The sequence below is a fragment of the Fundulus heteroclitus genome, chromosome 19 (assembly GCF_011125445.2).
Source record: "Fundulus heteroclitus isolate FHET01 chromosome 19, MU-UCD_Fhet_4.1, whole genome shotgun sequence".
Lineage (NCBI taxonomy): Eukaryota > Metazoa > Chordata > Actinopteri > Cyprinodontiformes > Fundulidae > Fundulus > Fundulus heteroclitus.
The window spans coordinates 21,797,496-21,810,872 of NC_046379.1; the positions used below are offsets into that span (position 1 = coordinate 21,797,496).

The following is a 13,377-nucleotide window of genomic DNA, read 5'->3' on the forward strand; positions in this document are numbered from 1 at the left end:
TGTTGGGATGGGGGAGTCTGAATAAGAACACATGGTTATTTGGAAACCAGGAGAAGAAATAAACACGGAGTAAATACGGGGAAACAGCAAGAGGGAGTTGCAAATTAACAAAATGTGGATGTTGTTTAAGAATAAAGCTGGTTTGTTTTTTTTTTATTTTACTGACCCAGCTGCATTTCCAGTCCCATGCTCAGTTAAGTTTATTAGGAGAATTATATGTTCGATGCTGGCGGCCTCTGGCTGGGCGCCGTGTTTTCTCATACTGGCAAGACTGTTTGGTTGCCATTCAAGGGTGGGACTGAATCCCTGAGTGGCACCAGTAGGCAGACGGATTGATCAGAGAAGAATTTGGTCTTAGATTAACTTAGGGGCCTGTCGCTGTGTCTGGGCGAAAGGGACACTAATCCCGTCTGTGTGAAAAAGAACACCGGCTCACTTGATAGCTGCAGTGCGAGTGGTTGAGCTGCGTGTAATGAGGACAAAATGCAGTGCCCTGCAAAATCTATCATATCATTTTATTTAATTACATTTTATTTTTGCACTTCCGGAGACTAAAACCTTTTCCTGTTCTTCCTTGTAAAATGTCTCAAGTTGAGTCAGAATGCACTAATACCGTAAATGAACTTTAATTTTCACGTCTTGCCCGATTTCAATCAGATTTAGATTTGTGCTTCGACTGGGCCATTCTAACACATGAACATCTCTGTAAGGTTAGGGCTGTTGAACTATGGGTCTTTTGCAGCCTCTAAGATCACGGGGCATGTGAGCTCATTCAGATCATCTTGCTGTGATTGCAGAATCAAAGGGCGTGTCCGTCAACTTGTAGCATTCTTGTAGCTCTGTGTTGTAACTCTCATGCATACTGTGCAATGCATTCTGGGCTTTAAGTACAACCACAGTTGTTGTGGGCCATTCTTATAAGATTTGCGTCTTTATCGGACTATGCTGATCAGCATTTTTTACTTCATACGCACACTGGAGGATGATACCATGTCTCCAGTCAGGACCTTTCAGATCACCAAGCATAATAAACTTGAATTAGTGTCAGGCAAAAAAAAAGGATGATCTGAAAGGGCCTTTAAGTTTTCTGCCACTCAAAAACTCACAATTTGGTCTCATCTGAACAGATGTGGAGCGTATGTCTAATAGTTATCCCACCTGAGCTGTGGGATCTCTGCACCTTGTCTAGAGAGTTACTACGGTCCTCTTGGTCGCTTCTCTGATTAATGCTCCCCTTGCCCAGCCTGTCGGTTTAAATAGACAGCCATGCTTTGGTAGGGTTGTGGCTTGTGTCATGCTCTTCTCATTTTTTGACAACTAGAGTAAGTAAATGCAGTTTATATTCACATTTCTATACAACTCTTGACGAACAAAAATGAGCAAAATGCTTCACATTAAGACAAGTTTTAAAAAAAAGGACACATAAGTGAGTAAATTACAATTGAATTCTTGTCTGAATAAACGTGCCTTCAGCTGATTTTTACATAAAGCAACAGTTTCTATGCAGCAAATCAATAAAGGAAGTGCATTCCAAAGTTCATAGGACAACTCCAAAAGTAGCAGTAGAGTGGTGGGGTCTCAGTAGATCAGAGGTATGCTGAGGAGTTTGACCGTGCTTGAATTAAAAAAATTAGAGCAAGTTTTTTTTTAAATGAATTCTAAAAATCTGTGCAGCGAGTGGTGCTTCAGGAGATGTTCAAAGCTTGTTTCATATGTAGCTTCATAACCTAACCCTGCTTTAAACCTACGACCTGTCTGCTGTGTTCCTTGCTCTTGGTGTTACTGTTTATTTTATAATGTTCTGTAACAAACCTCTGAGGCCTTCACAGAATAACTGCGCCTATACTGAGATTAAATTAAACACTGTTGGATTTTATTTACTAATTAGGGGGCTTCTGAAAGCAATGGGTGGTTGCACTGGGTCTCTTTTTAGGGGTGTCAGAGTAAAGGGGCTGAATACAGATTGTTTTCTTCAGATTTTTATTTGGAAAAACGATTACCTTTATAGGTTACTTTTTGTAGGACTGTCACATGAAATATATTGAAGTTTATTTTTGTAACATGGTGAAATAGAGGTTGAAACATTGTGCAAAGTACTTTAGCCCAAGAAATCAAAAGCAGTTACGTCAAGCCAGCACAGGCGGGAAATTTTTTATTAATTTTTTATTGTCACAAACATAAAAAAAAAAAGAAACTCGCACAATCACATTTCACTATATTGTGTTTACCTGCAGTCAAAGTCACTGAGGGAGCGTTGGTTGTTAGATGGCGCTCCGGCGGAAGAGGAGACGCAGAGGCGTCTGCAGGAGGATGAGATGAAGACCAAGCTTCTGGAACAGGTCATCCTCAGGTGAGCGTCTGTTTGAAACAAGATGGCAGCGACACTTTACAGCTGCTGTACATTTCAGCTTTGGCCTTGGATTGGATCGAAACTATTCAACGTAAAGGACCTTGATCTTTTTTCCTCCCTCCGTGTTTGTGTTTCTGAGCCAGGCTGGAGCAAGAAATTGAAGAACTGGAGACAGGGGTGCCAGCTAATAAAGGTGTGGCCAAAGAAAATGGTGAGTTCTGTGTCCATGGCAACACAGCTTCAACAACTGACAGGAAGAGAAAGCCGGCTAATAATAGCCACTTCATTTGCTACAGATTATTAAAACAGTATATCCTCTCTCTCCTTGCTGCTCTGCCCTACCATCCTCACCTTCTCTCCTTTTTGCATCCTTTCAACAATACTCTGGCGCTCCCTGTAGGTGAGAACGGAGTAGTGCAGACCTCTGGCCAGACCCCTAAGAGAGAGGTAACAGGGGTCCAAGCCAAGCTGCTGGGCCCCAGTCCTGATCAAGCCAGTGAGGACAACCCGGTCACCCTGGTCTTCATGGGCTACAAGACCGTCGAGGACGAGAAGGAGACGCACAGCGCCCTGGGCATGGAGGGCGTGGACGGCAACGTGAAGGCCGAGTTTGTGGTGATCGAGGACGGCGAGGGGAAGGCGGCGGACGCGGCCACGGACGAGCAGGCCCCGCCGAACGGCAGCATGGCGGAGAAAGAGAAGGCCAACGGCGGCGGAGAGGAGGGAGAGAAGGAAAAGGAGAAGAAACAGACCTGCAAATGCTGCACGGTCATGTGAGGTGTGTGTGCGTGAGTGTGTGTGTGTGTGTGTGTGTATGTGTGTGTGTGTGTGCGTGTGTGTGTGTGTGCGTGCGTGTGTGTGTGTGTGTGCGTGTGTGACCGACTGTGTATGGGTGAGTACACACCTGCTCCTGTGCAGAGCCGTGTGCCATTGCATGAGTCCATATTTGCAAACGTATGTAGCTTTTGTGTTCGTGTGGAAGTGTGTGTGTCAGGACTGATTTACAGCTACACAGCCGATATCCCAACAATGAGAGCCGACACGAGCTCCAGCTCCGAGAACCACAAAGACTCATAAGTACACTTTACTCTATATACTTTCTCTGTATTTGACTTTTGATTTCTATTGATATTTTTCTATTTTTCTGTCCTGACCTTTATATCGTAGCCTACTCTGTGTGTTTATCCTGATTATGAGACTGTGTACTGTATGTTCATCGTTCTTATGGTTTTAAAAAAAAAGAAAATGTATTAGCTGGATTGTATTGCAGCCCCAACTGGGAAAATTTCTGGAAAATAATCCATAACAGCAAACTATGAAGGACACAGATACTTAAATATATATATATATATATATATATATATATATATATATATATATATATATATATATATATTTCTCTGTGTAGGCCTACCAACTATTTATCAGTCAATTTCATATTGCAATATTGTCTAAGATATTATTTTGAATAGTATTTTAATATATTGATATGAAATTATGTTTTATACAATGTATTTATTGCTTTGGTTCTCTGTGTGACCACGCCCCGACGTCACCTGCATGTTAGGCTTGTAAGTGCCACCAGATTAACACTCATTAACAAGTGTCTGTGCTTTCTTAGACTCATACGTGCTCATATCTTTAGTCACACACGTCGTTCTGTCGGTAATGGTGAAGTATAAACGCAGTGTTCGAGTAATGCATTGTGTCTAAGAAGAAATACACGGCAAAGAGGCACATAGGGTCACTTCTCGTGTCGCAGATCACTTTAGGTTAAGATTAGATTTAGGGCGCGGCACGTGTGCATGGAGATCACTGCTTTTGTGTTGCTTTTTTTTTTTTTCTCCCAGCGAGATGGATATACTTTAAGATGTTTAGATTGTTCACACCATTACGCCGTTGCTGAAAAGGCTTGCAGTGCGGGCCGCACTCACCGGCTACCCTCGTGGAAAAATTAATTCAGCTTTTGACGCTTTAGTATTATCTCACATTGAAATTCTTAAAAAAAAAATGCAACCTTCAATGCGGGTAAACGTATTCAGTGGAGGGGGGTCCTATGTTAAGAAATAATACTTTTTTCCCTTGTGGGAAACTATATATATATATATACTTATTTGCCAAAAGGACACCACTTAATAATAATAATAAGCATTTTTATTTGTCATTGTAACATACATTCCAGTGAAATTGGTCCAGTGGGCTGCCTGGGGAGCATTCTGGGGCTAAAGGTCTTGCTCAGGGACCCGGCGTGGCAGTCTGTGGGATTCGAACCCGGGGACATGCAGCCTTCACTGGACACAAGTGCCCTAAAGTGTTAGAATGATTTTGTGTGGCATCTCTCACCATAATTTAATAATAGTGTAAATTTACCCTGCCAGCACAGGCGATCGATGCAGATGGACCTTGTTTCTTTTAAATTTCATGGTCTCTTCTCTTCGTTCACCTTACAGGTTTTCCACAGGATTTGGGTCTGGGAACTGAGATGTTGTGTAATGAACCTGTTCTGTGTTGATTTGATTGTCGTGTTAAACGATCCATTGATGACCTGTTTTGATTTTCCTGGTCGAGCCCAGCAGATGTTTACTCAAAATATCCCAGGATTTCAAAGAGTTAATGATTCTGTGCGCTGTAACAAGGTTCTCGGGGTTTCTTGACGGCCAACATGCCCACAGCATCTCAGCTCCTCCGCTGCACTTAACAGTGGAAATTACATATTTTTCCACACATTCTCCCTTTGTTTCATACCAAACCCGCCTTGAGTGTTTCTTGCTTAAATATTCAACCATAATCTCATCTGGTAAAAGCAGGTGGATCCATATAAAGTCTCAGTTGAGTTTAGTAAAATCCACAAGCTACATTTGTGATGGTAGGGCAGAAAAGGCTTAATTTCAAGCATCTTTTCCAAATACCCGATGTACACACAGATAGTCTCTTATGTTTTTTAGAGAAACTTGGTGACCCCAAGATGCTGCTCTTTGCTGCAGTTCTCTGCCGTTTGGGGATTTTTTTCTACTTACCTTACCATCCAGGTAACAGTGAGGTGGCAAAAAACAAGATACGTAGCTCCTCATCCAGACAATGAAACGGGGCTCTGAGAAGTACAAATTTTAAGAACTGCTTTAATTACATATGTTTAAATGAGTTGTTATAGGTACCAGTACTTGTGCAATTACTAAGTTTGCCAAAAAAAAATCATTATTTCTTAACATGGAATATAAATAAATGCATTCCAGTTAAAGATTGGATTTCTATTTAAAAAAAAGTTTCATGTGAGATTATGCTACTGCAGTAAAAGATGGATTTATTTTAGAGGTGTTACACTTTACAATAAATGTGGCCCGCACTGAAAGTATCTCTGTTGATCTCAACAGTAGAATCCACGTAAATCTAAATAAGGTAGCACTGCATGAAGCCTTGCAGCTTTGTTAATATCACCACTTGTTAGGTTTTATTATAAGCTGTCATTTTTCACATGAATGTATATCCAGGGGTTAAATTGGGATTTTGTTCACCTTAATGAGAAGAGGCAAAGCTTTTTAGCTCTCGTTGCTAAAATAAAGAGATTTTTGTCGTTTTATGAACCAAATAAAACTTAAATATACTGTAATTTGCCTGTGTGTTTTTCACCTGTTGATTTTTTTTTTTTATGTTGTTATGCTTACTCCCAGTTTAACCCCTGACATTTTTCGAAAAAGCCTGCGAAAAGTCACGCTTGTGTCCGAAAACGAAAAAGACGCAAACGGCTCTCATTATTCGAATATCAACAATCTTTGATCTGATCTGCCTTAAAGCTCGATTAAGTAAATGAGATTGTGTCTTTCACTTGTACGGATAGTTCATAGTCTTGAATAAATGTCAGCCGGGCAATTTCTAGCCGTGCATCCTCAAAGCCCCGAAGGCCTGCTCCTAGTCCTGACCCCCGTTTGTTTGGCTGACACATGACATTATGGATCGTCTGAGTCAGTGATGCTACACAAACAGTCTTCTTTCAAACCCCAGCACTCTTTTCCGTCATCGTCACTTGTCAAACTGTAGCCGCAGCACTCTATGCTTGGAAACCTGCTACTCCAGAAGAAAAAGAAAAAAAAACGCCGGTGCTATACTGCAAAGCTCCTCAGCCACCAATTTCTGTTCAACCTGTTTCCTCTTTCTTACTCAAACTGCTAGTAGGGCAGATTCGACTGCCCTCCTGAGAATCTTCTGCTACCTTCAGTGCCAGATGCAAGTCCTGCCTGCATTTTTCCACCAGTGAAATGATCCCGTCTTACATTCCAAAGGGAGGTCAGCAGGTCTGGACGAGACACATTACACTCTGCGTTCCATATGTACGCTTCCACTGCAATTGTATAACAGCATTTCATATATGCTCATGTACTTTGTATTATTATTTTTTTTTTCTTCGTGGCCTCTTTGCAAGGCCTGCCGATTGAATTTGATGTTTGTATTTAAGAGAAAAAAAAAGATGACTACATCTGTGTATTGTTGGTGCCTTGTCAGGTTTGTTTGGCGGGACGTTTTTTAGACGGAGGTTTTTCTTGCTCTGCTTAATGAGACCAACGACCCATAGGAAACACTGCCTTCTACTCTGCAGAAGCACTCCACATAATACAGTGCCTTTGCACTTGTATTAAGATTTTTTCAGCTTTTGTCACATTACGAACACAGATTTCGAAATTTTCTATGTGATAGACCAACACAAAGTTGTGAGTGACCGAAGTGGAAGGCAAAGGATATCCGGTTTTCATAATTTCTTTACGAATAAAATAAAAAGTGTGTGTGCAGCCTCCCCTGCGCCAATATTTTCTAGAACCACCTTTCGCTTCAATTCCAGCCGCACGTCTTTTGAAGCGTTTCTACTATCTTTTCACATACAGACCCTGGGTTTTTTATGTATTCTTCTTTGTAAAATAGCTCCGGCTCAGTCAGATTTGATGCAGAGCATCTGGGAACATCGATTTCAAAGCCTTGTCACACTTTTGAAGATTGCCCTGACGTCTGGACTTTGACTGGGCCATTCTAACACATGAATGTGTTTTGATTTAAACCAGTGCATTAAAGTTTTTGGCTGTATGTGACTAACATTTTCTTTTCAGATGAAGATGGTATCCCCACAATATGATACTGCCATATTTGCCTTGTTCAGTCGTGTGAGTGGTGGGTTGATGGTGAGGTGCGGTGTCAGTTTTCTGACACAGATGGTGTTTTCCATGTAGGCCCAAAGGTTCTGTCCAATCGTTGGATTCCTGTTGTTAAAGTACTTTCTTCCACATCTTTGCTGTGTCCCATACATGATTTTAAACAGGACTTCTTACTACTTTCTTCTTGCCACTCTTGCATACACAACAGATGTATGATTATTAGTTGACCTGTGGACAGATTCTCCCATCTGAGTTGCAGGGATCTGCTGCTCCACCACAGTTATGGGCCTCTTGACTGCCTCTCTGATTAATTATCTCTGGTCCTCTTAGATTCTGGATTGGCTTACAGTTGCGCCAGACACTTTCCATTTTCTGACGATGGATTAAACAGTGCTCTGCGGGACAGTCTAAACTTGGCATTTTGTTTTAGAACTTAGCCTTGATTTAAACTTCTTCAGAACTTTATCACTGACATGTTTGGTCTGTTCCTTAATCTGCATGATGTTTTGATCAATAATGTTCTCTAACCAACATCTGTGGCCTTTACAGAACAACTGCATTTATACAGAGATTAGATTTCACGCCGATGGACAACTGGCAGGCAGTTGGTTGCACTAGAGTAGATTTTATTTAGGTTGTCAGAGTAAAAGGGGCAGCAAAATATGCACACCAAAGATTTTGACAGCTCTCCTTTTTCTTCCACTTCCAAACAACATGGAACTTTGTGTTGATATATCATAAATATATATAACCTTATTATAATGCAATGAACTTTGTGGCTATAACATAACAAAAATATCCATAGTTTAAGGAGTATGAATACTTTGCAAGACGCTGTAGCTACGGGGAATCCAACACTTACATTTTGATGATTTTAAATACCTGCAGCTTCGTTGACAGGTAATATGCAGACTACTGTTGGTGTCTTCAAAAACTTTATATCCTGCATTTTCTTTTTTAAATTCTTAATCTTTTTTTTTTTTTGGTTGTTTGTTGTTCTTTTGGCATCATCCAAAGTTAAACATTCGCGTGGATGCAAACTTTATAGAAAAGATTAACTGGCAACCTATGTGTGTATAAAGTGTGTACACATGTACATATGTGTCTATATGCATACATAGAAATAAATGTAAATTTGGTGGGCTGACGGTTTGCTTAGTTGTGGGTCTCTTGCATAGCACAGCCACAACAAGGTATATAAAGAAAAAAATATACATGTGTGCTAAACAAATGCCTGTTCATCTATTATGTGGTCATCTAGATGTCCTGTCTTGAATAAAACGGCTGTTTGTTAACATCAAGTCGGATACGTTCGAGTGTAATTAAGAAGTTGCAGTTCAGTGAAATCACCTTTAGTAAGTATAAGGATTTGGAATTTCATGAAATAAAACTGCAAGCTAGAAAAAAAAAAGAATAGGCCAACTACTAAACTAAACATCAAACCCTGAAATCGTTAATTCACATACAGTGGAGCTGATGCAGCTAAATACATCCCTATTTTTTAGAAGTTGTGATTTGAAATGGACTGAGAAGAATCCCTCAGGGGACAAATGTTTAGAGTTTACTCTCCCAGCAGCTGCCATCTTGGATTATTTTGTTGTGTACACTACCCAAATCAGCCCGCTAGAGGGCGTACATCCACTATTTTGCGAGCGAATAAACTTGCATTACTGGAACCTGTGTGGGTAAGGCAAGAGAGGTGGGGGCTTAATTGAGGGGATGATGAGAGGGATCCATTAAACAGGACATTTATCAGAGAGAGGGCAGGTATACACTACCCACCAACACAACCGTAATTAAGTGGCTGTATAATACAGAAGTGACATATCTAATAAATAGCCGTTAAAATATACTCTTGAGCCCAACACAAGTGCAATACGTTTAGCTTTGCAGCACCTTCTATGGGATGTGTTGGAGTTTAATAATACAACAATCAAGGGGAACGTGCAGGATAACAAAGCCATGCATGCAGCCACCGATAATGCATGAATGAAACTTTGAAAACTGGACCTATGGAGTATAAAAGCTTAAGGAGAAGGAAAAAGGGGAAGAAGTTGAAAGGTTGGAATATATTAGGCAGACCGTAAACCAAAGAATGCAACACATAAATCAATGCAATTAGCTTCGCAAGGGTAGAAAAATCTAATTGCTGCCATGGTATCAGTTACAGTAAATTACCTTTCCTCTGTAACCGGGTTGTCAAGGCAGGAACAGAAACATAATGCAATGAAACAATCAGAGTCATTAAATCAGCGTGCAGACCACAACGGTGCAACTGTGTCACAGGACCAACTGCTGACAGTAGAAACAAACTCCAAGCTTACTTGCTACATCACCGACGGCTACATATTGTCACAAGGTCAGCAGCCACATCTTGATTTCTCCTACTTCTCTAGCGGCACTTGCTGTGTTCTTATAGTTGTATGCCCTTACAATCCGGATGTAGCATTACCAGTGATTGTTGCAGGTATAGGCACCCTGGGCTAGCCCATCCTTTAACACTCTACCAACCAACCAATCAAAATCATGTAAATCTAGGGTGTCCAAAGTGTGGCCTAAGGGCCATTTCGGCCCCTGCACTGATTTTGTGTGTCACCCAACCACAATTCAAGAACTGACGGTCAGTGAAGATGGTGACATTTTTTCCTATTCGGGTACATCTTTTATTGACATTGATACACAAAGTGTTCATCTTTTGATGATAATGTTTTTGCTTCTTTTTTTCTGTTTGTACCGAAACAGGACCACAATTATCAAGCCACTGAGTAAACCTAAGTCACCATTTAATTAATTTCTTAAACTGGGCTAACTATAGGGAACATTTTTAAAGACAGAGAAGCCCAATTCTGCTCTTGTTGCTGAGAAAAGACAAGAAAATAAAGATCAGTTGGCTGTGCAAAAACTGTGCAAACTGTGTGTTCTTTCAACAAGACAAACCTACAAAACCGTCTTTGTGTTTTGAATATACAGCGATTTACAGATCCATTGTCCTCAAAAATGAAAATATTGCATGTGTGGTTTATTGTTGAGCGGGTACTTTTGTGGCCTGCGAGCACTTTTGACTTGATGGTAAATCGGTAAATGACCTGGACTTATATAGCGCTTTATCAAGTCCGACGACCCCAAAGCCCTTTACACTACAGTCAGTCATTCACCCGTTCACGCACACATTCACACCCTGATAGTAATAAGCTACATTTTAGCCACAGACTGACAGAAACAGGCCCTCTTACCACTGTCAGTAGGCAATGCGGGTGAAGTGCCTTGCCCAAGGACACAATGACTGAGATGGTAGGAGCAGGGGAGGGAATCGGCAACCTGCCGGTTACAGGACAACCTCCCTAACGCCTGCATCACTGTTGATTATTTTGGCCCATGTGATAAAACATTTGGACACCACAGATTCTTCTGCGGACTTCAGTGCAGTCCCAAATGAGGTTCCCTAATCTCTGCAGAAGGCAGGGGGTGCCGAGTCCCTCGTGGACTCATGAATGTGCATTAAATGAATAGAAAACTTGTTCAAGGCTCAACTGAGATAGTTTTTTTTAATTTTGTCTTATACCAGTGAGGCCCCCTCTCTAATGCCACCCCGGGCAACTGCCCATATGGCCCATATCAACAGCGGCCAAAAATAAATAAATCATGTGGCCGCTTGTATCACAGCGGCCACATGATACAAAATGATACATTTTGTATCATTTTTTTTATACAAAAATGTATCAAAAAGAAGAAAAAAAAAGAAAATATAAATTTTTGTCCCAGGAGATACACTCAGTGTGCAATCCCTAAAAAGTTGTGATTGATGGAAAGTTATATGATTAACAGTCTGAATTTTAAAACATAGTTGGGTCTTCTATGAGTTTAAAAGATGTTCTGTGTCAGAGATTGTACAGCATCCAAAGCCAACATCTGAGTGAGAGCCAGAGTAAAAATGAATATTTCCAATGACAACATTACCAGCAATATTATTAATGTGGAGAATGAAAAGTAATGGTCTTAATACCGCCCTTGAGGGACACCATAAGCTACGGTAAGTCAACTGGAAACGAGATGAAATAATCTGCTTGTACACGTTGTGTTCCACAAGAAAGATAATCATTAAACAAGCCAGCAGTATGATTCAAAAAGCTCAAGCTGCTGAGTCTGTTTCAGTGTTGTGTGTTTTATGGAACCAAATGATTTTTTTTATAAATTAATCTAGTGGGATGGGACAATAACTGAATGCAAATATATACCTTGATTTAATTTGATAATATATATGAGACACTTTCATTGTGTGCACTAATAAAAGTATTGTTGATTAAAGCAGTAAAATGGTGAAAGGCAGTATATCCGGTAATGTGCTAACAGTTCATCATTTCACCAGTACAATGCCTTGCAAAAGCCTTTTTAAAATAATTATCATTTGACATTTTTCATGTTAACACTAAAAAACGTCAATGTATTTTAGGGGATTTTATGTTATAGACCAACACGCAATGGTGTATAACTTTAAAGTGCTTGGAAACACGTAGTTGTGTTTTCAACTTTTTCATACATAAGAATTCTAAAAAAAAAAAAATATGGTATGCATTCAAATTCTCAATTATTGGTTGGACTGTGGTCTGGATTTTGACGGGGTCGTTCTTATGCATAAGCATGTTGTGCTTAATTAGTCCACTGTAGCTCTGGCTGTATGTTCAGAAGCATCCTGTCGGAAGGCGAACTTCCACCCCAAGTCTTTAGCAGACTAAACTGATGAGGGAAGGGGGGATTCCCCTAGAACAGGACATTATTTTGCAATATATTTAGCTCCATCTATCCTTATTTTAAAAGCTTGGGATATTGTTTTATAACCTAACCTTTCTAACTTTTTTTTCCCCCTGACCTGTATGTGTTGCTCGGTCTTCATGATGTTGTTCACTCGTGTTCTCCCTCTTAGGCCTTCACAGATCAGGTGTTTTTAGCCTGAAATGAAATTAGACTACCAAACTTAACTTACTAATTACATGACTTCTAATGCAAGCTTCAGAGTAAAAGGGGCTAAATTAAAAAAATAACAGCACACTTTTTAGATTATTTTGTGAAAAACGGTGGGCCATTTTCACTCCACTTTACAATTATACTTATACAGTGACATTCTGAGCCCTCAATATCTGATAATCGGGAACGGGAATGGGATGGTAAATGTGTTGTTTTGTTCTTTGGAAACATGTTTTTACTTACCATTTGTGAGATATATGTTTGTATTATTCATGTTAAAGCAGGTTGTAAAAAAAAAAACTATAGAAAAGCAAGCTCATTCAGGACCTGAAACTCTGTGTTCTCGCAACACCCACCCTTACCCCACCTAAACTGGTGCTGTTCCTAATTGAATACATTCAGTATCATGTAATCCTTCTTCAATAGTTTGACTACCCCAGGGGATTTCAGTTGGCCTCCAGGGAGTGCCAGGTGATCTTTACATTTCTCTTAAGGGTTTTGATTACAAGTGTTTGGAAATTTACAATGTCAAATTAGATAAACTGGCTTACAAGATCAAGATTTTATTTTATTTTTTTAGCTGTGATTAAAGAACAATATTCAGATTTTTATTTGGAATACAGATGAAAACCACATTACTTCTGTTCAATACAAGCACCTCATACAGTGCTTTGTTTCGGTCCGATTAACTAAAATAAATAAATAAATAAATAAATGTCAGTGTTTTGCAACGTGGTAAAATGTGGCAAAAGTCGAGGCACTATCCCTTACAGATGTATGGATTCACATGGGAAGGTATCGACTGTCGATCGTCTAAACACCGAGTCACATGTGAGGGAAAATGCTCGAAGCTAAACCATTTTTTTTTCTTCATTTTATCCAACCCCGTGCGCTGACTTGAGGTATCCTTTCCACCGTCACTTTAAA

The 13,377-nt window shown here is 40.1% G+C and overlaps 1 protein-coding gene across 2 annotated transcripts in view; it reads left to right on the top strand.

Annotated features, from left to right (window-relative positions):
- Positions 1–3,591, top strand: part of palm1b (paralemmin 1b) — a 39,330-nt gene extending 35,739 nt beyond the window's left edge. For both annotated transcript variants that reach the window (XM_021323184.2, XM_012875718.3), the window contains 3 exons: positions 2,235–2,350; positions 2,494–2,561; positions 2,751–3,591. In XM_021323184.2, coding sequence (XP_021178859.1) covers positions 2,235–2,350; positions 2,494–2,561; positions 2,751–3,127 — 561 coding nt within the window. In that variant the 3' untranslated portion in view covers positions 3,128–3,591. The remainder of the gene's footprint in view (positions 1–2,234; positions 2,351–2,493; positions 2,562–2,750) is intronic.
- Positions 3,592–13,377: the final 9,786 nt, after the last annotated feature.